Source organism: Fusarium sambucinum, chromosome II, assembly GCF_050947815.1.
Source record: "Fusarium sambucinum isolate potato_lamoka chromosome II, whole genome shotgun sequence".
Taxonomy (NCBI): Eukaryota; Fungi; Ascomycota; class Sordariomycetes; order Hypocreales; family Nectriaceae; genus Fusarium; species Fusarium sambucinum.
Genome location: NC_139293.1, coordinates 3,454,586 through 3,481,940, shown reverse-complemented (window position 1 = coordinate 3,481,940; position 27,355 = coordinate 3,454,586). Strand labels below are relative to the sequence as shown.

The following is a 27,355-nucleotide window of genomic DNA, read 5'->3' as shown; positions in this document are numbered from 1 at the left end:
ACATCTTTTTATAAGCCCGACCAAGTAATGTGTTTTAAGAATCCGGGACCATCAAGATATCGTCCACATTGATGGCCTGCCCAGTAGCGATAGACCTATTCGCCGCAATGCCCGTGAGTATCGATGCAGCCCCATCAATGTGACTCGCCGCTCTCATATGCTCGTCAGATACTGGTGTTCCGAACAAGTCATTGAGCAAAACAGTATCTCCACCACCATGAGCGCCAACGCCTTCTTCGACTTGGATCTCTCTTGGCTTCTCAAACAAGGGTCTGAGTAGGATCTTTCGGCTCTCAATGGAACCCTCGGCAGCTTGGTCTCCCCCAGAGTTGACGTAACTGTTCTCGACGATCTCAACTTCAAGTCGTCCACCAGTTCCATTAAAGCTGACCCGGAAACCTTCCCATGGCGCGTAGGCTGTAAGAGAGTATGAGAGACTGGCCCCGTTTCGGTACTTGACAAGCACATTCATTGTATCCTCGATGCTGATCCCATCGCCAAAGACACTTTGGTCGCGATAGTAGCTGTCTTCATGCTCAGCATCAAGATACATAGCTTTCAACTGAGGATTCTGGTCAAGATGCAGGGCGAATGGATCCGACTTGGCGACTTCGCTACCGTGTGCGCGAGTATAGAACTCAGTCTTGCCGCGTTGCTCAGCGTTTTCTCTACCGTAGAAAGCAAGGTCACCTGTTGCAAAGACTGTTTGGGGCCGTGTTTGGAGCCAGAAGTTGACAAGATCGAAGTGATGAGTCGACTTGTGAACCAAGAGACCGCCGCTGTTACGCTTGTCTCTATGCCAGCGGCGGAAGTAGTCGGCTCCATGGCTTGTGTTGAGCATCCATTCTGCACTGATATTAGTTCACGTCTTGTTATTTTACGTCGTATCAGATTTACTCACCGAAGTGAACGCTCGTGACCTTGCCAATAGCACCAGACTTGATCAGCTCAAAGACCTTTGTGTTATGTGGCGCATATCGATAGTTAAACGTAACGCGAACTTGCTTGCCTGTTCGTTCAACAGCAGAAAAGATTTCCTTGCATCTTGGTGCATCAACAGTCATGGGCTTCTCTGTGATGACATTACATCCTAATTCCAGAGCGCGGACAATGTATATGTTATGGGTCCTGTCCATGGTTGTGACGATGACTTCATCAGGCTCAGTCTCTTTGATCATCTGGTCAAAGTTGCTAGCAAGAAACGTCGGCACCTCACCGTGCCCCAGGGACTTGAGCTTTGAGTTGGCATAATTCATGCGGGTTTGGTTGGTGTCGCAAAATGCTACGATGCAAGATGTTTTGCTATAGTCGGTGGCGATGGCAGAGTAGAAGAAGCTTGATCGACCTCCTGTGCCAACGACGGCGTACCGCTTCCTTGTTGCGTTGTCTTGAGCCATGTTGACGGTTGAGATGTCTTTCGTTAGGTATGGCAGGGCATCATTGAAACATGGAAAGCGGAGTGTCAACGACCTACGATGCTTATATAGCGGTCCAGCAGATAAGCTATTACACAGATGCCCCCAAGAGTAGAAAACCCCACGCGGTATTTATTGGGGTATCACCACAAAATGACATGCTTCATTGTCAGAGAGGATCATGTTCGGGGTGTCTTGTCCCGAATTGTGGATCTTAGGTTGCGGGGGTTGTTCCCAGTGACAGCTCACACTAAGCAGAGATATAGACTGCTAGACTAGACTCTAGGTGCATTTGTGAAAGAAATACATGGACCCTTCAAGCTCATCATGTCGAGTGAATCATCAATTCCAGTCCTAATAACCAATGATGCAGGACTCGTCTCTGCCACTGGTCTGGTTTGACGCAATCAGACTAACTACCTGGCTTTGAGACGAGGGTTGCCCGCTGTAGTGCAATACCTTGGTACCTAGCCAACACTACAGCGATTGAGGTAAGACTTTGGCGCCTGCATCCACTGTAAGCTTAGTGAGACTGGTCCTAGAAGAGCAATTCACTGTCGGTAGGGTGTTTGTACGGTAGGTTACCTTCGGAACAGGTGCGACATGGTCAGCTTTCCAAGTTGTGTATTGCGAATATAGAGATATTATTTCTTCACTGGTTCGAGGGAGTCGGTGCACCAAGTTTTGTGTTTTGCAACATCTTAACCAAAGCTCATCGAAACACCTCACTGCCCTCGTAAAAAAGAACTGACAGATTATCTACGAATCAATTAATTCTTAACGCAAGCCTACTTGACCATGACCAGAATCTTCCTGTCAGTTTACCCACTTCATTATCTACTCTCTGCGACTTTCAAGAATTGACAAGGGCATTTAACAGCACCGGCGCTTCTGGGTACATCGGTGGAGATGTCCTCCACTTGCTGCTCAAGTCGCACCCTGAGTATCAAGTCCGAGTCCTGGTCCGAGACGAGTCCAAGGGGTCTGTCATTACTAAGGCATTTAACCAAGTCGAAATCGTTCACGGTAGCCTTGATGATACAGAAATTATCATCAAAGAAGCCCAAGAAGCTGACGTTGTGCTGCGTACGTCAAACTCCCCGCATTTGGTTCGTGAGATGCCCTCCACTAAACTGTTGCCTGTGAAGATCTGGCGGCTACCGGACATCTAAACAGCGTCCAAACTATATACGAAGCTCTGTTGAAGAAGCCCAAAGGATCCAAGTCGCCATACTATGTTCAAATCTCAGGCGCCAGTGTCCTCGCGGCTGGTGAAATTGCTGACAAGACGAGGGCTTTTGGCTCTGGCAGTGATGTCATCTACAATGACCTCACCGGCGTCGATTCTATCAAGTCGTTCATCAAGCAACATCCCAATCGCGCCGTGGATAACTACATTCTCTCGGTCAATGAACAGGATTCGCCTGTCAAGACTGCCCTTGTTATTCCTCCCATCATTTACGGCCAAGCTCGTGGCCCAGGTAATCAACGCAGCATGCAGATCCCGGATCTCGCTAATGCTACACTGAAGCGTCAGCGGGGATTACAGGTTGGTCCTGGTGAAAGCCGATGGGGTAACATCCACATCCAAGACCTGAGCCGCATCTTTCTGCGATTAATTGAGAAGGCGGTTGAAGGTAGTGAAGATGACAACATTTGGGGAGCGAATGGCGTATTCTTTACCGGTGTAGGGGAAATGGTAGGTGATCCAACGCTCGGCTTGCACTAAGCTGACAAATAGCGGACAGTCATTCAGTGACATTTCACAACGAGTTGCTACAGCTGCACACGACTTCAATCTCATTCCGAGCAACGAAGTAGACCAAGTTAATGCAGACGAGATTGATCAAATAATTCCCCGCGGATCTGTACTACTGGGAACCAACGCGCGCGCTGGAGCCGACAGAGTTAAGGCAATGCTTGGCTGGGAACCTGAGATGGAGAGCTTGGAAGAGCATATCCCGCAGGCCGTTATTAACGAAGCGCGAGCACTTGGCATGAAAGGTAAGGACCCTGCTATGGTGGAATATTTCCAAACACAAAGGCGATACTAATCTTGTCTCAAATCTAGTAGAGCAATGGTTCTAGATACAGAAGTCGGGGTCCAACATCGTTGCCCTTAGCGAAGAAGCAGGCATCAAATTGACTATTCTACACGACGTTGAGGAGGTATGTGCGATGGAAAAGTAAAAGGGACATCTGGGAAGATAAAAAAACACGATAAAACGTCAACTGGAGAACGAGGGGACGCAGTCAGTGCCGTAAGACATGCCATGGTTCTGTTCACGTCATCTCATTTTGTAATTCATCCTCGCATCTCAAACTGCCGTTTCAGCCTACATCATAATATATTCTGGCACATTCAAGTTCATTTTAACAAATTTTGAACACCTAGAAAACTCATTTTACGACTACGACGTCCCATTATTGTCCACCCGTGTCAGCCTCAGAACATGTACCAAGCCCCTCACAAGCTCAACTTCTCTCTCGCCATCTCACAAGACTTGGCAATCTCAACATCCGAGATGACCGCGATTCTCTCGTTGATCTCCCTCTCGATCCCAGGAATATCCTTGCCGACACCCTTAGCCCGCCACTCGTAAGCATCTCCAACGAATCGGCTACTCTGCACCAGCCATTGTGTCCTCTCCCTTCTTGAGGCGTCAAAGGCTGCAAACACCGCCTCTAGGTCAGAGCGACTCTGCACTCTCTCATCGGCCAATAGCTCTGCCATGACGGCGCTGTCTTCTATGCAGAACCCTGCTCCGGCGCCATGATGAGGACTTGAGGCGTGGGCAGCGTCACCGAGGATGGCCATCCTGCCTTTGTAGAATGTAGGGACGGGATTATCACCAGTGTCAAAGATGGCCCACTGATATACCTGGTCAGTACTTGCGATCTTGGGATTATTCAGCTCAACATACAATGCTTAGTGTCTCCTCTGTAAGTGCGAGGAGATTTCGCACAAGGCTATTATAGCCCTTAAAGTCATCAAGAGCATCTTGGCGATGAGCACTCTTGGTCATCTTGCTGGGGTTATCCCACTCGTTTGGGTCTGTCCGGAAGGCGACAATGTTCAACTTCTCGCCATGGTTGACTTGGAATGTCAATATATGGCCATCAGGTCCCATCTGAAGTCCGTCAGCATATGTTCAAGTGAAAAGGCCTCGTCAACTTACATGCATGCACGCATTTCGGGCTCTCTCCTCGCCGACTGCCTCGATGGCCTTGTCCATGGGTATGAGACCGCGATAAGCGTACTTGTGGGAATATTGAGGTCGAGCAGATGGATGGTTCTCCCCCACAATCATCTTGCGAACGCGAGATCCAATACCATCGCATCCAATCAGTGCATCAGCGTGTGCTGTTGACCCATCGGAAAAGGTCATGCGAATCTTGCCATCGGAGTCTTCTTCAGCCTGCTCAATCTGCTTTCCGAACTGCACCCTTTCTGACGGTAGCAGATGGACAAGTTCGTCGAGGAAATGAGCTCTGTGAACACCATTCTGACCCAACGACGTCTTGATGCTGAAAGCAGTTTTGCCATCTTCGGTAGTGCCGTCGAGAAAGTCGAACCACGTCTTCTTCTTGGACTCCCAAGCGTTCCAGGTGCAGACCTTATGGAAAGCTTCGCTGACACCGGGATGACAGACCTTCATAGCCTGTACTGCATTGGGAGTAAATGAGACACCAGCGCCAATCTCGTGGAAGTTATCAGCTCGCTCATAGAGGGTGACGGGGATGTTGCGACGGTGGAGAGCGATGGCAAGGGTGAGGCCTGCGATACCACCGCCAACTACGGCGATGTCGAATGCCTTTTGATTGCTAGATGTTTTAGCCATTTTGCCCCTTTGTGATCGAAAGTAATAGTCAACAAGTTTGACAAGTGTTTGTTTTGATGATATTGCTCAATGTTTGTACTTATAGAGACCCCATCCTTCCGTCATAGACTGATGGGCTCGAAGACGCATCCGACAAGCCCGCCTTCCAACCAGGCTAATGACCAAGTAACGCCAAACCCGGCTTCCGATCTCCACAAGATGTCTTCCGACACCGAGGAATCTAGACTAATTCTAGATGGATGGTTGTATTAGCTAAGCTAAGCCATCTTTGCGGGGCTCCACGTTTCTCCGCAAAATTGAGTCGAGAGCTACTGACTCGATCTTTACATCTTTACCTGCACCGCCTTTTGAAAACGTGACAACGGGACACAAGAATATCCCGAGATGTACCTTTTGATTTTCGGATACTGGGCCTGCCAAGGGTCTTTGCAGTACGGATTGTCCTATTGCTAATCATATGAGTGTGAATTGTGGGTGATACGGTGTAGAGATACCCACAACATGGTGGTATTGAGCTAGATAACAACCAACAGAGAAATCGAGGCCGGAAGAGAAAGTATAATGTGAGGGGTATAAAATGGTAAGATAGAACGACTTTCCAGAAAGTTTTATAAAAGTCGTGATACAGATTCCCCTCTAAGAATATTACTCTGAACCGCTCACTCCATACCAAATGTCGTCCCCTAAACCAAGAATTGTTCTCGCAGCAGGTGCCTGGCACTTGGCCAGTTGCTACGATGATCTCAGAGAAGCGCTCCACAGCCGTGGCTGGAAGACTGACTCTGTTGACTATCCCTCAGTCGGCGCTGAGCCTCCTACTAAAGGACTCGACGATGATGCCGCAGCTCTTCGAAACGTCCTTGAACGCTTGGCTGATGACGGAGAACAGATCGTTCTCGTTGTCCATTCGTATGGTGGAATTGTAGGAGCAAACGCTGTCAAGGGTCTAGGATATCGTCAACGTCGCGAACAAGGGCTACCTGGAGGTGTAATCATGTATGTATACATGGCCGCGTTTGTAGCTCCTGTCGGGGCCTCCATCAGACAGATGCTCGGTGGTGAATTCCTGCCGTGGATGAGAGCTGAGGTAAGTCGAATCAGAGCTTCTAATTACATATTCGTCATTTTAACGCCTTCCAGGAGGGCCGCGTGCATCCGGAAAACCCGAAAGAGATCTTTTACCATGATGTGAGTGGCGAAGCACTCATGAAGTCTTTGGACACCCTCAAGCATCAGTCGGAAATCATCTTTGATGGCATCGTCACAAATGAGCCCTGGCATGATATTGCAATGATGTACTTCTTCTGTACTGAAGACAAAGCAATCCCCATCCCTATACAGGAGGAAATGGCAAAAAGGTTGGGCCCGGATGCATTGCAGTATCGTTGTAACTCTTCGCATTCTCCCTTCCTTTCCAAAGTTGATGAGACTGTCAAGGGTCTAGAATATGCTGCAGAAGAGGGTATGAGGAAAGTTGCCAAGGCCTAGAAGCATTGTGGAAGAAATACAACAATTTTGCAAGGAACAATTGTGAATTAAGCTCAGCAAATTATGATTTTAAAGCAAGTGTGACATCAGGTTTTGGAATCTCTAATATGAAACGTGTTTTGTTTTCTACACAACCTGATTCACTTTATCGACAGAACATTGCCGACATATTTCAAGACAATCATACACCAAACAGCATGACAAATAGACGCTAGGTAGCCAAGATCACCCCTCTATAGTACGTTCAATAGACGCAAGGGATAGTCTCCAAGCGAAGAGCCTTGCCACTGGACTTTGAGAGCTTCTTAAGGCTGTACATATCGTTAGCGTTGCAAACTTAAGTAAAGAACTTTTACAGAGGCTGTCTCACCATGTGTTGATCTCTGTTAGGCCAACAGGGTCACCCTCGACAATGTCGGGAAAGCATACGTGGATAGACCTAGCTATCTTCAAGGCGCACTTGAGACTGGGGTCAACCTTGGAAGGCTCAATGGGCTGTGTCTCATCAAGCTTGGTTGGGGCGGCGGAAGCCAGGACAAGAAAAGGAAGGACGAGGATCATGGAGGTCTTCATAATGGCGACGATTTGTAAAGGGGAGATTTATTGGGAGTGAGGAATATATGGTGTTCAATCTTTGCGAATGTTGGTCTGGATAATTTGAGACGAAGTAGGGCCAAATATGTTTCTTATATATACCGTCGAAACTTGAAGAAGCTAAGCTATTCTCATGCCCCTCTCATCCTCAATCTAACTCATTCTGACGCTCTAAATTCTTTAGTGAAGCCTCAGAATAGCTGACTGTTGTCTGAATAACTAGTCCATAGCTAATCAAGGCTTGGTTGCGATTGCACTAACAGCCCTGGAGGCAGCCGTTGACGTTTGGGCTAATGCGGTGTCCCTTATTGTTTTGAGACAATAGCAAGATTTGACTGGAATGTGATGTTTTTCTGTGAAGTAAATTACAGTGGTAGATCTTTGAAAATCCAAGGAATTCATTTCCCTTTCGTGTCAGCGGCGTCTACTACGAATACGGCAACGTTTGATCGACTGTAGATCTGGGGGTGCCTATGACCCTCAATTTAGACTCAATTCTGTCATTATTTTAGTCGTCGTATGCGAAATAAGTCTAAAAGCTTTTTGAACCGATCTTCTCATTGGGTCGCTAGAAGGTACCTTTATTTGCGTACTAATGTGATCTATTGGGTTACTGAAGCCTTGTTCGTATTTACTTATGCCGTTATGCAAACCGAGTTCCAAAAACCAAGACACAGCTGCCCTCTTTAAGTCCAGCTCAAAATGAGCGATGGTTACCAATCAATTTATTTTTAATAGTGATCGTCAACAAAAGCGCGAACATTGGCGATCGACAAGTTCAAGCCTTGAGAGCCGCCTCCTGCTGAACTCAATGTCTCCAAGCCTCAACAGCCGCTTATGTCATGTTTCGCGCGACCCTACATCCAAGTTTTTGTGCTGTCGCAGTAGCCCTATGACATTTCTGAATGACCCTGTACCCAGGATTGCAGTGTCAGCTATAATGATCGACATCTAACTGTACTCACCTTGGGTTTGCACATGCCAGTCCGAAATGAGTACCTAACCCTCATTGACAATCATCTCCCTACCACCCGTCACATGCAATGGCTACTCGACAGCTGTGACTTATAGTTTTTTTTTATCTGTGAACTTCAAGAAACTATGAACTCAAACATGCGCTGCGATTCAAGCCTGTACGTATAGGGTATTTTGCAGGTCTAGAATTTAGTGGTGGTGTTTCACAATACAATTATTTTGTTTGCCAGATTTGCTTTGTAGTAATCATGTAAATAAAATGTATCTATAGGTGTGAGAAGTGTACAATTTATGTTGATTGAAACGAGTAGTTGTTTTATGTGTTGATTGTCTGTCGTATTGTTCATGACGTCGAACATTGCATTGAGGCCCAAGTCGCCATCATAGACGTGACACAAACACGAGGTTGCACATATATTTTCACCGTTATGAATTGTGTCACAATAAAACCTGTAGGTGTTGCACTTGGAGCAGAATATGATCAGAAGAGCGATGAGAGATTGACCAACATCTCCCTTGAATCAGAATAATGACAGCAAGACGTGCTTCATTGACGTCAGTGATCTGATGTAATCATGTTAGAGTAAGCACGGATAAAATATTTATCTCGGTGAACGAGTTGTCCGGACACCGAAGGGTCGGTATTTTAGTCTTATCTGATCCGACCACACTTTTTTTCTGCGGTCTTTTCAATAGACCGGAGGATTCTATTCGACAGAGACACTGTTTAGTCAGCGGAAGTTTGCAAATGTCCGCTTCCTCCAACTTCCGGGGACATTGATCAGTCGCTTGATAACAAAGGGGGGATCAGAGTTTGCTCTTTATCTACCCGGAATTAGCGCCATCTCGGTCTTTCAGCCTCTACTGTCGCGTCGCGAATCCTCTTGACACCCCTGAACGTCTCAGTAATATGGGTTCATTGTGGGTTTTCTTTTATCGCTATCGACTTTTTTAGCTCGCTCTTCGGACTCCCAAAGTTGACCGAACACACAAAAATGTCCAGGATCATCTCAGCAAAGCCGCTACACTGGTTAGAAATCGTACCATGATGGGTCTTTTATTTATACTGAAGCACGCTACCTTAAATCTCGGCGAAATTAATTTAGCACATCAATAGATAACCATCAACCTCTTCTTTAAGAACACTTCTGGTCCCTGCATTTCAAGACAAGCTTATTCCCATTTAACTTTGTCTATTCAAGCAGCGTTAACCATGTCGCCAAACGACGTCGAAAACCAGCAGTCGTCATCCCCTGCTCCCACGTTACACGACGAGCCTACCATGGACGATAACGAGAGACATGGCATCAATTCGCCAGTATGGCGAGGCAAGAGAGGCTTGGTTGTCAAGATTCTTACTGGTATCATGGTCGCTATTCTCATTGTTTTCCTGGCCGACCTCTCATACCTTTTCGGTTCATCCTATCGAACGAACGATCGAGTGTCTGCCCTAAAAATCCTAGTCGTCGATTACGATGGTGGGCCCGTTGGAGAGTCCGTCACCAACGCCTACAAGATGCTCCAAGACAAGTCTTTCCCTACCGTCGAGTTCCATTCCTCCGATGAATATCCACAAACTTCAGACGTGAGAAAAGGCGTTTGCCACGCTGATTATTGGGGTGCCCTTTACATCAACAAGGGTGCTTCCGACCGTCTGGCCGCTGCCTACGAGGGTGGTTCTGCTGCTCAAGATTACAAACCTGCAGACAGTATCACCTACATCTACAACGCTGCCAGATACCCAACTGTCGCGTCTGGCTACCTGATCCCCAACTTCCAAGCCCTCGTTGGTGCTGCTCGTGGTGGTTACTACCAAACCCAACAAGGCCGCTCTGCTCTTCGCAGTGTCAACTCCAGCGACCCAGCCGCAGTGGAAGCCTATCTCAACCCCATCACCAGCACGCCCGATGTCATCCGCCCAACCAATCAAGGTTCTCGAAACCTGTACAACACCATCAACATCGTCATGGCTATCCTCGGACAGTTCTTCTACGTCCTTGCTATGAATGGTATCTACGACAAGTTCGGTCTCCACAAGAACATGCGAGTCCGCGATGTCTGGGCCATGCGCTTCATCAATGGCAAGATATTCTCCATGCTTTACGCAGTCGTCGTCACTGGCTATATCTGGGCTTTCCGTGAAGACTGGGGTGTCGGCGGTACAGAGTGGGCTCTGACCTGGTTGACATTTTGGCTCTTTATGGATGTAAACTTTCAGGTTCTTGAGACTGTTATTGGCAGTTTCGTACCAATGCCTCTCACTCCTTTCTTCCTTCTGACATGGTTCATGGTCAATGTCGCCTCTGTTGTATTCCCCTTCGAGCTTACTGCTGGGTTTTACCGCATTGGATATATCTTTCCTGCCCACTCACTATGGATTGTTCTCATGCAAGTCTGGTCTGGATGCGGAAACTCTCTGCATATCGGTCTACCCATTCTCTTCGCCTGGTGGATTGTTGGACATGTCACGTCTTTCTTCGGTGTTAAGAAGAGGTGCATGGATCAATCCAAGACTCAGGCATCTAGCGAAGGAAAACAAGAATGAGGAACGAATCACAGATTTAATGAACAATCTCTACACATTATGATATCCCATAGAATACACAGCATGTCATTCATGACTATGTTATTAAGATAGACTATACCCAAAATTTAATGTACTACTATTTAATGTTTGCTCTTAGTTTCTATACTCTTATAACACTGTTCCGCTCTGACGTTTATATTATATTATCTACTTGATCTTGGCATATGTTTTCGATATTCCTGCTACGGCCCTTCAGATTTTCATTGCATCTAATGCAATGTCTCCCATTATATCTAGAAATTGTGGAGGCGAGAAATTATAATCAAAAAGTGTCAAGATTGTGATGTTGCGTAGATATCTTCGATTCCCAGGTCACGCATTTGCTTACGCTTAAAAAACAAACAATTTATCCAGTACCTAGATTCTCGTGCATCTATTTCTTGCACATACCTAAAATACAAGACGGACCTTGAGTTTATCATCTTTGACAATCTCCTGCTCCTTCGACATCAGTTCCGGAAGATCCCAAGTCAGGTTTATATACCGCCCCGCTAACCATGGCCGCCTCTCCGATGCCAAAAATACCAACGAATTCCCCGTCAGCTCCGGAGTATCAACGAATGCTAGAGGTACCCATTAGTAATTGATGGCCACAACTTCAATGGGGGACGACAAACCTGGTCTCATTGGCTCAGGAATCCCTTCGATACCACCAGACATCTCTGACGGAGCATTACCAGGATGCACACAGTAAGATACAATCCCCTTGTCTCCATATTCCAGTGATATAAACTCAGTTAGCCTGACAATGGCCAACTTGGAGACCTGGTATGCGCTGAGGCCATGTGATATAAGATGAGCGCCAACACTAGCAATGTTGATGATAGTCTTTGTCTCAGACTTGAGGAGGAGGGGAGCAAGAGCTCGCGCCACAAGATATGGCCCGAAGACGTTGGCACTGAGAGTCTGTAGCCAATCTGCAGGGTCAGACTTGGCGATAGGTGATATGTTCATGAATGCTGCATTGTTGATGACGACGTCCAAGTAGCCGAATTTCTCATCAATCTCGGTTGCCAGAGCATCGACACTCTCTGGAACACTGACGTCGGTCTTGATGGTTAATACCTCGGGCTCAGGGTGTCCTGTCTCTTTTGCCGCAGTTCTGATGGCTTGGGCGGTGGTTGACATGTCAGAGCGTGATGCAACTATGAAACGTGAAGCTCCTGCGCGGGCAAAAGAGATGCACATAGCACGGCCAAAACCTCGAGATGCTCCTGTGACCAGGATTGCTTTGCCCTTAAGGTTGAAGTTGGTAGGGTCAATGGCAGGATATGTGTCAGAATGAACGACGGACGTAACATCATAGTCGCCTTTAACGAATTAGTTTTCCGAGCTGACTCCACAGAGAATTGTTACTGACCTGGGCCCTCAAGAGGGTTGGGGGTTCCTTTAGGAGGAGGCATGATGATAAAAAAGTTTGTAAGGCTTTTTGTTCGATATGCACTAGAGATTCGCTTCGTAGAAATGAATTTGGGGGCTAATTAATTCTTGCCCTTTTCCACTTGGGCAGAGACATATTTTATACTTAATTGTTGTTGGCAGAGAATTGGCGATGATGACGAACAATATACAGCTTCAATAATGTCGGAATTTCCGGTTACGAATAAGGAATGAGCTGTGCTGATCGCATGCAGCCACTTTCTGCAACTTGACGTCTCACTCAGAAATGGTCACATAGATTCAATTTCTATATCCTACCCTACAATGAGAGAAGATTGATAGCTCAAACATAAGGGAATGGAAATGCAAGAAGACAATGCAATAATGTGCGGGTTAGATCAAGTAATAAACATCGTGTACATGCGAAAAGGTCAACATCTCAGCAAGCTAGGCATATCTTCGAGCTGCAACAAGTAATAGCTTGCTACAATCTACCGAATTGTATTTAGTGGTTTACGTGACTTCAAAACTCTAATACATACTGACTTTATCCCTCTGTATATAAGAGTAATAATAGATAAAGTTCACAAAGCAACTTGTTGATTCAACACATGATAGAAATTGTGTACTATGCAAAAGACAAGGAACAACAAATCTTGGCAGCCTCGACTCAAAACTAGGGTCCCTATGACCTCTTGTTTACGATGAATAGAACGCTAGAAGAGTGCATAAGTTCTAGACTAGAGGCAGGGGATGCTAAATTTAGAGAACACTTGGGTGATTTGAACACGGGGGCTGTGTATTTCGCTTGTGCTGCTATTAAATTAGTGGCTAGAATGTAGCAATACCCAGTTTTATGCTAAGTTTGGGGCCCTAGACCCGGCTTGCCTGGGTAGTTCGGCACGGCCGATTGAAGTCTCAAGGCTCTCAACAATGCATCACTCCACTAGTGATGTGGCACCCTGGAGAATTTAGGGAGACTTGGGCCGTTGAGTTGCAATGGACTGTGGAGAAAGCTCGTATTCCTTCGCGAGGCGGGTGACATACCCAAGGGAGAAAGAAAAAGCAAGACACAATTTGGTGACAGATCCACCAATTTTGGTGCAAGCCTGTCTGGCATATTTGTTTCTTTCAGTCGGCATCCCTGATCCAATCCCCATGGCATTGGGCAACTGCCAGCAACGATCGGCAGTTATGACGATGCAAGATGGAGATCAACAGAAGAAGAAATTACATATATAAGATCATCGTCTTCGTTCTATGTATTATCTATCTCACTCATCTCACTCATCCAACCTCAATACACTCAACTACTCCAACCTCAATACTCTCAACTACTCCAACCAACACCAACTACCACCACCACCACCAACCGCCAATATGCAGATCAAGTCTCTTCTCATCACTCCTCTCGTCGCCGCTGGCGTTGTCTCTGCTGCCCCTAGCAGCACCCCCAAGACTGTCAACTTCCAAGGTCTTGCCCTCCGATCTGCTTCTCCCATCCACTTCAACTACCTCCAGGCTTCCAAGGAGTCTTTCGAGCTGAAGCTCAAGAACCAGGACGCCAGCTGCTACGACACTAAGAAGCACAACGAAGCCACTTTCCAGCTCTACGGCGAGGAGCTCTGGCTCTACTCCAAGGGCAACCCCCGCCAGCAGGCATACGTTGACTTTTCTGGCATGGGCCAGGGCAAGTTCGGTTACACCACTGGTGCTCAGCCTATCCCCAAGAACGCTCAGCGAAAGGGCTGGAAGATCGACAAGGACGGTTTCCTCACCTGCAACGGTGCCAGCTTCGTCGCTTGCCCCAATGGCAACAACCTCGAGAAGACTTCTTGGTCTGTCTGGGTCTACAACAGCATCAGCAACCCTGGTGGCAACAAGAACTGTCTCCCCTTCACCGTCAAGGCTGCCAAGGTTGAGAAGCCTGTCGCCTGCACGTACTCTGCTATCCAGCCCAGCGAGTAAATTTAGGTTCACGTTGGAATGTTTCTAGTATATATTTTTGCAAATACTTTGCGACGTCGTTGGGTATAGAGAGCGAGATGTGTTTCAGCATATTAGCGTTTTGATTTTGTTCTAGAATCTGAATTAATTTATTTTCAATCTTGCCTACCGCGCATCGCATACAGTAACCAGGACTCTCGAGTAGCATGAAGTCTATACCATCAACGTGGTTGCTCAAAGTTGTAATTGTGGCTCGCGATCTAGTGTAGCAGTGATTCCAGCCAGCAATTCCTCCCAGGTTGAGTCATCAATCCCTTCCAAGTCTAATACTGTATCTGTGTGCGTACTACCAGACCCTGTACTTGACAAATACCCTCCCGAGCTTCCCATTTCGGACGCGTATGGCCCATCACCGCAGCCAATGGAGAAATCGAGAGGGCCGTGATTCGTCCCTCGTACTTCATCATACGCTATAAACACGGCCCATATCATGTCCGAAAAACCAAACATGATATCAGCCTCGTCGCTGGTATTTTGAACTAATGGTGACAGATCTTTAAACTTTGTCTGCAGTCGTCTTGCTTCACCCTCGAGATCTGCTGCCCTCTCTATGGTAGTTACATCATAGAGAGATGTGCCGGGGTACGAGAAGCTTGCGCTGCTGAGAGCAATTCCGATATCCCTGAAAATATCTGGCCAGATTTTGCTAGCATTAGACAGACACGAAAGGGTTCTGCAAATCTTGGCGGTCGTGTAGAAGGTAATGTACCACAATTCTTCATCCGGAAAGTCCATCACAGTGTCGTTCAGAGATTTGCAACTGCGCAGCAAGTTGAACAGAATCGACATTCTAGTACTGACAGAGAGCGATGGATTGCTGGTTGCGAATGAACGGGCGATAGATGAATGGTCCCAGAAGTCATCGTGCAGCGAGACTTCGCCTATCAGCGTATCAAGTAGATGCAGCTCGATCTTGATCGAAACTATGGATTGTTAGCATCCAACATTGATCAAGGGGAGAGATGGGGATCTCAACTCACAGTTCTCTTGGAAGGCTGGCGGGATAGATGCTTTGAGCAGCGTGGATTCGTTACTCAGAGTTTGCAAAGCCATTGCACTAATGAACTCGCCCTTGACACCTGTGTTCTCCAAATCATCGTAACCAAATGTGTCGCATATGCGTCGACTCAGTTCGTTTATACGGACGAGATACGCAATAAGATCATCGCTGGCGTACTCTTTTGTTGCTGAAAGTATCTCCCAACTTTGCTTGATATACCCAGTGTAAGGAATGGCGCAACGTGTTCTGAACTTGGTAGAAACCCTGAACAATTAGTACTACTCCTGGGTCTGATTCTGAGTTATTGAGACGCCTTACCAACTGGTCGTGCAGTATGTTCCAAGGAGAGCCCGTAACTGATCCGTAGAACGAGCAGCCTTTCGGCCAGAGGCTGTTTCATCTGGCCCTAGGTCTACTGTACGCCTTGTGTTGTTTGGATTTTGGTCAAGTCCCAAGTTTTGAACCAGTGATACACAAAGCTGTGCGAGCTGAACAATCTGTTGCTTCTCATAGCTGAAAAAGTACTGGTACCATGCGATATAAACTAGAAGGCCTTGGAGGAGTTCCAAGCTACTTTCAGACTGCATCAGGACTCTCTGATGGGCTTGCATCCTGACTTCTTCTCCGATTTGTCGTTGAATGGTGCAGTTATCTACTTTCATTGTCGCCATAATGCACATGAAAAGGAATGGCTTTGCTGTCTTGAGAGGCTGAATAGTAGTATCAGGCGCGATTGGAACAAAGGGGAAGTGTGGAACAGCTCGAGTGCGATAGTTGTCCAGTAGGGTCTGTGCCTCCTCAAGAGTGATGAATCCATGATCGATGACATCCAGGTTTTGTTGTGGAGCAAAGCTGCGTGGTAGTGATGATCCAGGGATACGGTTCACACCCAGCATATCAATATCGAGATCAAGGTCAAGATCAGCAGATGATAGCTGTGTAATGAAGCCGCTTAATGGCGTCCCCTTGGCTCTTTCACTGAGCATGGATAAAACTCTATTCAACCGCTGTTCCAACAGCCTCGTACGACTAGTGACACAAGTTAACATCTGGACCGGTCTTTTTGAGGCTTCATCTAAACATACGAGGCGTTTGAGGGGCTTTTTCGCTTCTCAACGACATTCAAATATGTGCATCGCTTGCCAAGGCGATTGCAACGCTGGCACTCATCACCTGAGAGGGGAAGACATTTCGACTTGACTGACGTGCAATTGACACAAGCTCTTCGTCTTACACCAACAACCTTTGATGAGCTATCGGTAGGCATTTCGTCTATCGTATCGAAAGATTTTACGGCAAAGTGATCATGAGATTTGGTTGCTACCTGCAATAGACCACTATTAGCAGGCGACTCTCTATTTCGAAGTCTGAAGGTGTTGGGTGGCGCGGAATTTCCGTCGGAGCTGTTGACAAACAAGGATGTGCAGGATGACGTTTATTTGCATTATTTACAAATGGATTTCCAAGGCCAGCGCCTATGGGCTGGAAACTGAGAGGCTCCCGGACTTAAGACGGCTTGCAGAGTGACGTCTGTCAGCATCGAAAGGCCAATAAGCATATTTCGTCTGACCAACAAATCTGGATGACCGGCTGACGAGCGGATGATCACGTAACATCCTTGTTCCATCGAAGGTGGCTTGTAAGCGTTTTGACAACAACTGACCGACCAGGTCAGTTGTTCCCAATACATGTATAACAAGCATTCTGAAACTATAGCAACATTTGCAAATTGGAAATTTGAAGCGGCGCACAGTAACGATGAGGTTTCATTGAATGCACGAAGTGATGAATCCAAGTAATGTGATCTGCGGTCATGTCTCTGTTGAATGAATTGGACAAATGCAATCATCTCCTCAAACTGGTCAATTGCATGCACCTGCGCCACAAATTCTTCTTGAAACAGGGTTAATAACACAATAGGGGAGAAACTATAGCTGTTGGTCGATGGTAATATTACTAGTAAGTAATCTCGAGGTTCTTCGAGTACGCCAGGCTGAGTGCGAATATGATTAGATTGAGGGAATGCATAAGAGCCAACTCTATGAACCAATTCGTTAAAGAAAAGTACGCTACTTCAGGATAGCCGTCGATTTATGGCAGGAACATCAGTCAAATGGGACGAAGGAAATGTTAATGCAATTGCATTTCCTTTCTAACAGCCTGCTGCATGTCCCCTGAGTTTAAATTGATGGACTATATTATTCCTCTTTAATCTAGTATTGTTATTCTGGCGATAACTCTTAACCCTCCGGGCTTGATATTAGGCAGAATTAAATCTTTACTGCTCATGCAAATGTAATACGCTTATAACTCCGAGTTTAGTCAACGTGATAATAAACTTTTTAATATCGATGGGCTACTGTAGAGTTATTATACTTACTGCATAGTAGTACTATAGTTATAGTTCTATCTAACTAATATACCACAGGGGAAATAGTAACTCAATTATATGAATATCTTATTAGAATATTTTATTTTATTATTAAGTTAATAGGGTAAGTTATATTAAGCTATTAGAGTTAAATTAATAAAAGGCTAAGTAAAATAAAGACAATTTCTTACAAGTAAGTATTTAACCTTGGGAGACTTGCTTGAACTGCCTTGATACTATTAGATGTGGATAAATATTATTGACAAAAAAAGTGCAAAAAAGAGATGCTTCAATAGCAGCTACTGGTTTCGATCCAGTGACCTCCGGGTTATGAGCCCGGCTGAGAGGGGTTAGTGGTTGAATGAAAATCGAGCTTTGAACAAGACATACCGCGCTTCCACTGCGCCAAGCTGCTTTCGCTTGAGCTTATGTAATAGCTCAAGTATTATTTGATTCCATATACCTTACCCAGCATGTCTTGAGGGAACCAGGTATCAAACCCCATCCTTGACGTCACACAACCAACCACCAACCCATAGCCAAGAGTGAACACATTCAATTGGTGCTGGTCGGAGTTCATGTCTTTGTCTTATCACGCCACAATTTACTTCAACGGCCAAATCCACGGTCTCTCTGTTTATCTCTGTTGTTTCGTTTATCTCCGGTTCTATCTTGGCGATCAAGCTAGGCTTCTTCGGCTTCTAATAGATCTACATCAAAACGGTCCCCCAGACACGATCCATGCCAAAGTTAGGGATCCGCGGAAACGTTTGTCTGTCTTTACTTCCTCTCTTTACCAGCATGCTTCAACCCCAAGACGTGGAACGGGCGTGATTGTTTCGGGAGCTTCGGAGGAATACGAGCAGCTCATTGGTAAAGGCTGGAAGCACAGCCGGGCTGAGTCCATGATCCATGTTTCACAAGCCATGTCCCAGCCTTTACAAAGTAAAAGGTGACGACAATTCCCTGGGGAAACCAAGGCCAAGAAACCTCGAGATTGGTTGTGTCTTAGCACCCCCGCAGATCTAGCACTTATATCAGGCCACCACGTCACGTCAAATGATCTCCCAGGCCACCAAGTAAGGTATTCACGGCACTTTAATATTCCCCGAGCCCTACGTACCATCCGTCGGTGCCGGCCATTAAAACAACAACACCACCTACGCCCTTGTTTCGTGACTCATTTCGCCATTTTTAACATGCATCAAAACCATATGTTGTTTAACCTTCTTGTCTCTGCTTTCCACAACTGCTTATCATTTACGCCTCAGAAATCATGTTGTTGCCAAACATGATGCGACGGTTTCGGACCTCGCCTGTAGGGAGAAACTTTTACAACATTTGGATATTTGTCTTTGCCCTCATTGTCTTTCTAATATTTGTCTCGACTTTTCTCGTGCAAGGAGGGACCATTGATATGCCTGATTGGACCAAAGATCTTCGAAAGTACGATGGCGATGAATGGGATCGATATGCTTCCATATTGATCGTAGTTGTCTGCTTTTTCTTCACATTGACTATGATTACGGGCGTGGCTATTCTACGATCTGGCAGATATTAGAGTTGTCCACCAAAAGCCGATCAAAAGCTTTCGACTCTTGAGAGCCCTCCCTTCAAGTACACTTTCAGCCAGCAACGTGGCCACTTCGCCTAAGAATCTCAAGGGAGGCCGCTCGCCGTGGCAACGAAAACAAGGCATGAATGGAATGCGCGTGTCGCAACAACGATTTGAATCCGCGGCTCACACATGTCGCCCTTTCGCGTCACAGGCATACTCAATGCCAACGAAGAGATCACCTACGACCGAGCCACGTATCACCACGAGTATACACCATGATCTTGCTAGCAGCCCAAATACCTAGAAGAGACATTTCCTACTATGGGAAGTCTCTTTTTATTTAGAACTGCAGAATGATGCCATTGCAAGAACTGAAAATGGAATATTGGCAGGGGCACCCGCAGCATGGACCTGCAGTCTATTGCTGTATCTGCGTTTAATCTCGACATTTATGTCGTGGAGGTTGATATTAAAGGAAGGGACGCTTTATGAGAGTTCAAGATGGATGATTGAGTTCTCACATGACTGTTAAACAACCGAGTCAACAGGAAGCGCAAACAAAGAACAGGGTCATAGGCCACCTTCGAGCTCGGCGAGATGAGATATGCAAGCTACTAGCGGCCTCTTATGCTGACTATCTGCAAGCCCACAAACCTTGGAATAATGAATGTACATGAAGCACAAAGGATACTTGAACGCGCATAGTTTATGATAATGAATTTATGATGTTACTATTATGGCCACCTGCATGGATGATTGTGTTTTCCCCTTACTCCACTCCGGGTTCTAGTACTCTAAAAGTACCATTCTCAGAATCAAGCTCAGCCAAGGCATCGTATGGCAATGTCAACATAGGCACTGTATGCCCTATATCTATATTGAACAGAATCGGGAACTTCTTTGACGCAAGTCGCCCTTCGCACAAAAGACCCGTGATGATATCAGCATAAGTCTGTCTGTCCTCATCCGAATCATAACCGTATGGTCTTCCTACAACCAGTCCCGCCGCTTCCTCAAACACACCTTGGGCGATCAAGTCTGCGAATGCCGCCTGGACTCTGTGAGGAGGATTCCCACCGGAACCGTCTTCGTTTGTGGCCGTCTCCAGAAAAACAATCCGGCCGCGCCAGTCGGGGACGATGGCCGAGATGCCACCCAAGCGTGCGACGACAGTAAGACAACCTCCAAATAACCTACCCTGAGCCTTTCCTGGTCTCAGCCACTGCCATTCGCTTGCTCTGACGACCGCTGGAGGCTCTGTCGATGTTGGATCCTGGAAGAAAGGTGCCCCTCTTGGTGCGTAGTGCAGTGACCGTGGAAGCTGACCAAGCGGCTCGGGATATGAGATCGCGCGCAGCAGATTGTCCACACAGAAAGCGAGCGGTGTGGTTTTATCGTTGATGTCGTTAGGTTCACCGATTTCAGGAACAGCACCAGGGCCATAGAATGTGCGTAGACCTGTCATGGCGTACAAGAACCAATGCAAGCCTGTGATATCCGAGTATCCAACCACGACTTTAGGGTTGGCACGGATTGCCTCATGAAGTTCTTTGTCGGCAATCAGAGCAGGAAGAAGTTCTGTGAAAGTTGTGCCTCCAATGGTGGTGATGACGGCAGAGATACTCGGGTCTGAGAAAGCTGCGCGAATTTCGGACAGCCGGTTCTCAATACCCGACTGGATTCCCTTGTCTTGGTTGAAGAATGTTTGAACTTGAAAGCCTTTTGTTGAGAGAAGGGCACTGGCTCTGTCTACGACAGCTGGGAGGGTGCTGTTGATTCGTTCTGAAGGTGATATGAACGCAATCTTGTCACCTGGCACCAAGTGCTTTGCTCGGATAGGTGACGGCATATTGAGTGATGTGGTCTGTAGAATTAGAAATGTTCAAATGGTATCTAGAGGGAATGATTCGTGAGGTATAAGCTTGCAATGTCAAACTCGAGATTTGAATGTGGTAAGGTGGCAATGATGTTAAAACATGAGGGGTTGACGATGTGGGTTTTAATATCTCAACCGACGATTCAATTAACGTTATGTGACAAATGAGATACCAACTATGGTCGCCCGTTTATTAAGCACGACATATTGACCGACATGATGTTCATCTAATTTCGTATATTAATGGTCAAGTATATTTGTCAGCTCGATGAAGCTATCGCGCCCTTCGGATGTCCGAAAGGATTGTACCCCAACAAAAGTTCCAGCATTGTCAAACCAAGTATCCACATTAAAAATTTCTCTCATCTCTCCCATTATCAGGTCTCAGTATCGCGGCTCACGTTAAATCATCGCCCATTGTTTGCGTATCCACAATCGGAAATAACGACATTGTCGTATCAAACGAGTCAAACCAAAGCATATTTGGAGAAATCCCCAGAAAAGCATCAGTCACGTCCCCAACTTCAATCTCTGATTGCTCCCCTCCTTCAATATTATAGCCTTGCTGCTCACTCGCCATATCTTGGTTTGGTACATGCCCAGGCCTAGGCGTCTGAGGCTGCGTTTGGAAGCCTTCAGATGGCGGTATTCTGAAGTTCATCTCTGGCTGTTGAGAACTTCGCAATGTTGATTTTCCTATGGTGTGAATACTACCAAAGAGACCATTGACCAGATGGCCTTGACGTTCCATTCGTAATCTGGCTCTGTTGTCCATGTAAATCTCACATGCTCCTTGTAGATGATCTAGGATCATGAGATGGCGTTTGGCTACAGCATCGCAATGGGCTAGATGCTCGAGAACGCTCCTCGCGGCGTGGAGACTCTTTTCGAGTGGGAACGAGTTGTCGAAATCGCCAAATATGGCTGCTCCGAGTACTAGACCAGAAACGAATGCTGAGTTTCCCACTATGGGCAACCGCTTTGGAATGGTGCCTGCTTTGAGAAGGGGCTGCAGCAGATCTACTGTCCGTACGGCTGATTGGAGACAGGAATGGACGAGTACCTCGTTGGATGACAAGGAACGCTTGGTAGATGCATTGGACGACTGCTCTGCTTCTTCAACATGTTGAGAGACAGCCTTGTGTAGAAACGGAAGCGATAGCAACATGATGCTCCAGTGTCCCGTCAATTTGAGGTGCATAAGGCCAATGTTTGGCTGATCCTCACCACTCTCGTCACTGATCATTTCCTCTTGTGCAATTCCGTCAACAGCCAAGCCTTCACCACACTGTGAGGTCCATCTTCGGAGATGCTTGCTGATACGCTCCAGTATTTCTGGGGTGATCATTCTTTTGGCATATACATCTGTAAGAATGGATTCGAAGATCATTGACAGATCATTACAAGCCGAGTAGTTTTGTGGATTTGTCGTGTCACGCAGCTCGGACGTCGAAGGAGGTCGGCCGAGCGATGCGCTCATGAACAAATCGAGGATCCGGATGCCTTTCCAAAGCTGCTCTCGTGCCCGCCCCTCGGTCGATGAGAATAGAGACGATATATCATGACGGTGTAGTCCAATCGCATACGCAGCTCGTACGCCCATGCCGAGGTACATGAAAGCTGCGTTACGACGAGATGCACCCAAAAGATACATCGCGATGAGGACCAACGCTTGGATGGTGATAATTCCTGGTTCTTCTATCAATGTCTCAACTGTCAAGTATCGAGCGTAGTTGAAGAAGCTCTCGGCCTGATCATCCTTGTCTTCTGGTCCAGTTTGCGCACCAATGGCAAACACAAGAAAGTAGACAGAACTCGCTGGATCAGAAATGTTCTGTCCGTCCTCTATCCACTTGAGAATGTCATGTTGGAGTTGTTCTTGGTCGAATAGTAGTAGCACACAGTTAGTCGACTGCATGTACCACTTCAAGAGGTAGTTGACTTCCTGTTTCGTTTGCTGTGAAGGCGGATTCTGAGCGCTAGATAGAATCCATCCTCGCCTTGTTTCAGGCGATGATTCGACAATTCCATGCCTCAATGGATCGTCGACGAGGGCACAGTCTCCTATACTACGACGTACGATTCTCCGGATATTTTGTAAAAACGACAGTGTCGCAGAGTCGCCAATAAACATGTATTCACCTCTTGTATCCTGCACAAGGCGTGACATCCGTGGAAGCCGTTCAGGCTGTGTATCCGACAGCAATTGCAGCGATGAGGAAGTCTGATCGTCAACATAGGTATCGTCTGTAGATGCCAATCCTGACCTGGACCCAACAGTGATACTACCAGCTGGAGTATGCTGTTCCGTGATATTACTCAATCGTTCAGGGTCCGGGCTAGGCAATGATGAAGCAACAATGCGTCGAGCCCCAAGACCCGAAACTGATGGGGACTCCCGACATTCATGGCCGAGATTTCGCTTGATGCAGCGAGCACAAGGGCGTCGACCATCGCATCTTTGCTTGCGACGTTTACAACTTTCGCAGGCTTCGGCGCAACGTCTCCTTTCGCAATCTCGGACCCTCCTGGTAGGCATTGGATTGATCGTGTGTTGACAGACTGATTGATTGAAGCCGCGGGCCGCCAACTGTCGGATATGGTCCAGTCTTTATTGGTTCGTGAACGGGGAAGATGGGGTAATTTTAGGTGTCCTGTCCGCTGACGTAAATCGGTCTAGGCTGGCCATTCCGAAGGGTGGAACGCTGATAGCCGATGGAATGCCACCCACTGAGAGGCGGTGAGTACAGAACAGACAGTGTGTCTATAGCACCAGTTGTAAGAAGTTTGAACATATTGGAACAACAATATGACGTGAGAAATACATACGATATGATCATAGCAAATTAGACATAAATATCAAATAGCATATTGATGTTTTTTTTGTATTGTAAAAATGGTCTGACCCTAAGACAAATTGGAGATAAATTCCTCAATCTTTGCTCCTACCTCCTCCGGTGCCTCAATGCAATGCCAATGTCCTACTCCAGGCAAAACATGTATATTCTTTGCCGAGCTATCACATCCCCATCTATCATAAATGTCAATATCTAGTACCAGAATCTCAGTGAAGCAATTGTAAAGTAACTTACTCGTTTGTAATTTTCTGTGCATCAGGCACAGGACTTGTTTTGTCCTCCTCGCCAGCCAAGACCAACAATGGGCAGGTAAGGCTGGAATATGCAGGCAGTTCCGCCTTTGCAATTGCCTGGCATAAGGCATTGTACCCATCTGGCTTCTGGGATAGTAGGAGAGCTCTGATGAATGCTTTTTGAGTCAATGTTGCTTTTGAACCCGTCGCAGCGAAAGGGATGGTTTTGGCCATTGGCTCCATTCCGTCTATCACAAGCCATTTTAGTAAGTCGTTTCATTCTCATCCTTCACTGAAATGACTGACCTTTCTTAACTGTCTCTATACGAGCATTGAAGATATCTGCCAGTGCAGGTTTGGGTAGCACAGGACCTATGAGGACAGCTCCGCGCAGGCGACACTTCGAGGCCAGCATTGGGACAATGATACCGCCCATCGAGTGTCCAGCTGCAACAACATTTTCAGAGGGAATGTTTAACCCTTTCAGTAACTCTTTGACATCACTAGCTATGGTTTCGAATGTGGGAGCTTCTACCCCAGGTAATAATCCGGACTGGCCACTTCCTAAACGTTATTCAATATCATGTTATGGTGAACGGGTGATCAGAGCTTCTCACCATAAACATCCAAAGCAACTGAGCTATATCCAGAGGCTGCAAGATCGTGCATCACAGGTATATAAAACGAATGGGATGATCCCAGACCATGGATAAATACCAGCACTGGACCAGAGTTCTTTGACTCTGTCTCAGCGTCTACGCGAGCGTAGAACAGCTTCTTGCCTTTTACTTCGAGAAAAGGCATAATTTCTTCTGATCATAGAGAAAAACAGCGAAATAGTAAGAAGATCTCAACGTTTAATCCTGGCTCACGATGGATTTTGCTGAGTTCCATATGTCAACTGAAATGCCTCAAAATGTTCTAGCGTTGCCACTCACTGTAAGGCCAGTTTTACTATCGGAAGTCGGGTCAGAGTTCCTCGGCAATGGGGTCAGCCGACCTCAACCTGAATTTAACTCTGTAAAATTATGGAGACTATGAGACAAAAGTCACTTATGACGGGACTATTCTTTCAATATTACAAACTCAAGCTCAAAAACTACAAGATCGTAGTGCACAACGTTTTCAGGAACTCATTGTTGAAAATTGAAACGTGTGTCCTTATATAAAAACGCCTCTCAGCAAGCACATCGCGAGTTTATCTGAAGCAGATATTCTGTTTAGCCAATCACCGTTGAAGAGCATCAATATGGGTAGCCTCGGCAATAACAGCTACTCCTCTATCGAGGAGAGTAAGCGAATCTTTGACTACCTATGCGATCAATTCGACCATACAGCTCTACCGGCTGGTGTGAAGGAGCTTAGGGATAGCATTGAGTTTACCTCAAGCCGAGATGCACCGTACTTCCCTATCCCCTTCAAAGAGACGGAGACGACCGCGGCGTTAAAGGCAGTCGAGGGTGCCATGGCTTGCTTGTTGGCAGGTTCAGTTACTGGCGAGTCTCAGACTAGGAAAATGAACATCAATTTGGAGAAGACGACGGCTTTCCTTTGTCAGGCCTACATGGCGAAAGTTGGTGGTCTTGGAAAGCTCGATCCTGGTGTCAAAGCTAAGCTCAAAGGTCAGTCAGTACATATGACAGAATCCTTGTGCTAGGAAAGAAAAGAAAATTGACAAGTATTAGATACCGACTTGCTACAAGCTCAATCTAACCCATATCGTCGCATGTCAGCAAATCTCTATGAGACTAAGAACCCTGGAGAGTACTATCACATCCATGGATCCCTAGAGGCTTCAACAACTTTGAAGATGATAGGTCTGGAGCCTTTTAGGCCAGATCTGCAGTCCCATGAGAGCATAGTGGATGCTATCGAACCTGCTGTTCGAAAGTTTAGCGTCGAAGAGCTAGAGACCATGAATGCTGCTAATCGACAGGCTGGAGTGCCTGCTTTGAAGCATGAGGAGTTTGTTGAAACCCAGCATGTAAACGCTTTCCACAACCCAACTTCTAAGACGACAAAGCTAACTTGCTCATCAGGGCAAAACAAACATGGCTCTTCCACCATGGTCAGTGGAAAATCTCGAATCCGAGACACCCAAGTGCCCCTTGACCCAAACCTCAGAGCAGCCTACAAGGATCCTGTCAGGTATCAAAGTTCTTGAGCTCTGTCGTATCATTGCTGGGCCTATCATAACGCGTATACTCGGCGAGTATGGCGCTGATGTCCTCAAGATCACAAGCCCCAACCTCAGTGACGTGCCCTTCTTCCAGGTAGATGGAAACATGGGCAAGCACGCCGCAGAGCTCGATCTGAAGTCACCTGATGGACGAGCTCAGTTCGAGCGTCTCCTTGCTGAAGCAGATGTTGTTGTCGATGGGTATCGTCCTGGCGCTTTGGAGAAGCTTGGTTACGGAGCAACTTCATTGGCGAAACTCGCTAAAGAGCGCGGTAAGGGTTTCGTCTATGTGAATGAGAATTGCTTCGGTTATCAGGGCGAGTGGGCTGGCCGTCCTGGCTGGCAGCAAATTGCTGATTGTGTAAGTCTTTCACAACAAAGGTTTTTCATAGAGGACTAACGTCGTTACAGGTCACTGGAATAGCCTGGGAACAAGGTCGTTTCATGGGCATGTCTGAGCCCATGGTTCCTCCTTTTCCCATTTCAGATTATGGAACAGGGTGCATCGGCGCTATCACAGCATTGATAGGTCTCTACCACCGAGCAACCAAGGGCGGCTCATGGCACGGAAAGGCATCACTTCTTCACTACGATCTTTTGCTTTTCAAGGTCGGGCAGTATCCCGAGGATATAAAAGAAAAATTAAGAAAGGAAATCGGCCCAGACTTCCTGGCTTTGCGACATGCTCACAGCGTTGATCAGATCTCAGGAACAGCGCTGTTGAGGATGAGGGACACATATCCGGAGCTCTTTTCAAGCGATAAATATGTCGAGAAGTGGTACTCTAACGCCTACAGTGCGGAGGTAGAGGCCGTGCCCCCTGTGGTAGAAATTGAAGGTGTGGATGTTGGATTTAGAAGAGCAAGTCGTCCAAATGGCGCAGACGAGCCAACATGGGATTTTGGTCATGAGCCGGATCATAAGCTGTCGAAGTAGCATTCGGCAGTTCAAGAGCTATTTAGTATTGAGTTACACAGTTACAATATACAAGT

The 27,355-nt window shown here is 46.7% G+C and overlaps 13 protein-coding genes across 13 annotated transcripts; 5 read left to right on the top strand and 8 right to left on the bottom strand.

Moving 5' to 3' along the window:
- Positions 1-34: 34 nt before the first annotated feature.
- Positions 35-1,397, bottom strand: FSST1_008010 (Gfo/Idh/MocA family protein; the record flags this gene model as incomplete). The annotated part of the gene is made up of 2 exons (XM_083224851.1): positions 35-846; positions 902-1,397. 2 exons carry the CDS (start codon positions 1,395-1,397, stop codon positions 35-37), a joined length of 1,308 nt encoding a protein of 435 aa, XP_083083971.1.
- Positions 1,398-2,213: 816 nt separating this feature from the next.
- Positions 2,214-3,469, top strand: FSST1_008009 (uncharacterized protein; the record flags this gene model as incomplete). Its single annotated transcript, XM_083224850.1, has 4 exons — positions 2,214-2,230; positions 2,284-2,501; positions 2,564-3,114; positions 3,164-3,469. 4 exons carry the CDS (start codon positions 2,214-2,216, stop codon positions 3,467-3,469), a joined length of 1,092 nt encoding a protein of 363 aa, XP_083083970.1.
- Positions 3,470-3,882: 413 nt separating this feature from the next.
- FSST1_008008 (uncharacterized protein) lies at positions 3,883-5,257 on the bottom strand (the record flags this gene model as incomplete). Its single annotated transcript, XM_083224849.1, has 3 exons — positions 3,883-4,296; positions 4,340-4,546; positions 4,595-5,257. The coding sequence occupies 3 exons, from the start codon at positions 5,255-5,257 to the stop codon at positions 3,883-3,885; spliced, it is 1,284 nt and encodes a 427-aa protein (XP_083083969.1).
- A 673-nt stretch (positions 5,258-5,930) lies between these two features.
- On the top strand, positions 5,931-6,745 carry FSST1_008007 (Alpha/beta hydrolase fold-1; the record flags this gene model as incomplete). Its single annotated transcript, XM_083224848.1, has 2 exons — positions 5,931-6,344; positions 6,398-6,745. The coding sequence occupies 2 exons, from the start codon at positions 5,931-5,933 to the stop codon at positions 6,743-6,745; spliced, it is 762 nt and encodes a 253-aa protein (XP_083083968.1).
- A 244-nt stretch (positions 6,746-6,989) lies between these two features.
- FSST1_008006 (uncharacterized protein) lies at positions 6,990-7,318 on the bottom strand (the record flags this gene model as incomplete). Its single annotated transcript, XM_083224847.1, has 2 exons — positions 6,990-7,056; positions 7,116-7,318. The coding sequence occupies 2 exons, from the start codon at positions 7,316-7,318 to the stop codon at positions 6,990-6,992; spliced, it is 270 nt and encodes an 89-aa protein (XP_083083967.1).
- Positions 7,319-9,527: 2,209 nt separating this feature from the next.
- Positions 9,528-10,859, top strand: FSST1_008005 (SNG1 family protein; the record flags this gene model as incomplete). The annotated part of the gene is made up of 1 exon (XM_083224846.1): positions 9,528-10,859. The coding sequence occupies one exon, from the start codon at positions 9,528-9,530 to the stop codon at positions 10,857-10,859; it is 1,332 nt and encodes a 443-aa protein (XP_083083966.1).
- Positions 10,860-11,291: 432 nt separating this feature from the next.
- On the bottom strand, positions 11,292-12,304 carry FSST1_008004 (SDR family NAD(P)-dependent oxidoreductase; the record flags this gene model as incomplete). The annotated part of the gene is made up of 3 exons (XM_083224845.1): positions 11,292-11,464; positions 11,519-12,211; positions 12,262-12,304. The coding sequence occupies 3 exons, from the start codon at positions 12,302-12,304 to the stop codon at positions 11,292-11,294; spliced, it is 909 nt and encodes a 302-aa protein (XP_083083965.1).
- Positions 12,305-13,661: 1,357 nt separating this feature from the next.
- FSST1_008003 (uncharacterized protein) lies at positions 13,662-14,249 on the top strand (the record flags this gene model as incomplete). The annotated part of the gene is made up of 1 exon (XM_083224844.1): positions 13,662-14,249. The coding sequence occupies one exon, from the start codon at positions 13,662-13,664 to the stop codon at positions 14,247-14,249; it is 588 nt and encodes a 195-aa protein (XP_083083964.1).
- A 213-nt stretch (positions 14,250-14,462) lies between these two features.
- Positions 14,463-16,555, bottom strand: FSST1_008002 (Zn(II)2Cys6 transcription factor domain-containing protein; the record flags this gene model as incomplete). Its single annotated transcript, XM_083224842.1, has 4 exons — positions 14,463-15,211; positions 15,269-15,552; positions 15,607-16,317; positions 16,374-16,555. The coding sequence occupies 4 exons, from the start codon at positions 16,553-16,555 to the stop codon at positions 14,463-14,465; spliced, it is 1,926 nt and encodes a 641-aa protein (XP_083083963.1).
- Positions 16,556-19,986: 3,431 nt separating this feature from the next.
- FSST1_008001 (peptidase family S66) lies at positions 19,987-21,066 on the bottom strand (the record flags this gene model as incomplete). The annotated part of the gene is made up of 1 exon (XM_083224841.1): positions 19,987-21,066. One exon carries the CDS (start codon positions 21,064-21,066, stop codon positions 19,987-19,989), a length of 1,080 nt encoding a protein of 359 aa, XP_083083962.1.
- A 424-nt stretch (positions 21,067-21,490) lies between these two features.
- On the bottom strand, positions 21,491-23,632 carry FSST1_008000 (uncharacterized protein; the record flags this gene model as incomplete). The annotated part of the gene is made up of 1 exon (XM_083224840.1): positions 21,491-23,632. One exon carries the CDS (start codon positions 23,630-23,632, stop codon positions 21,491-21,493), a length of 2,142 nt encoding a protein of 713 aa, XP_083083961.1.
- Positions 23,633-24,000: 368 nt separating this feature from the next.
- On the bottom strand, positions 24,001-24,988 carry FSST1_007999 (alpha/beta fold hydrolase; the record flags this gene model as incomplete). Its single annotated transcript, XM_083224839.1, has 4 exons — positions 24,001-24,124; positions 24,186-24,432; positions 24,491-24,748; positions 24,802-24,988. 4 exons carry the CDS (start codon positions 24,986-24,988, stop codon positions 24,001-24,003), a joined length of 816 nt encoding a protein of 271 aa, XP_083083960.1.
- Positions 24,989-25,433: 445 nt separating this feature from the next.
- On the top strand, positions 25,434-27,299 carry FSST1_007998 (CoA-transferase family III domain-containing protein; the record flags this gene model as incomplete). The annotated part of the gene is made up of 4 exons (XM_083224838.1): positions 25,434-25,806; positions 25,870-26,168; positions 26,224-26,724; positions 26,775-27,299. The coding sequence occupies 4 exons, from the start codon at positions 25,434-25,436 to the stop codon at positions 27,297-27,299; spliced, it is 1,698 nt and encodes a 565-aa protein (XP_083083959.1).
- Between the last annotated feature and the right edge of the window lie 56 nt (positions 27,300-27,355).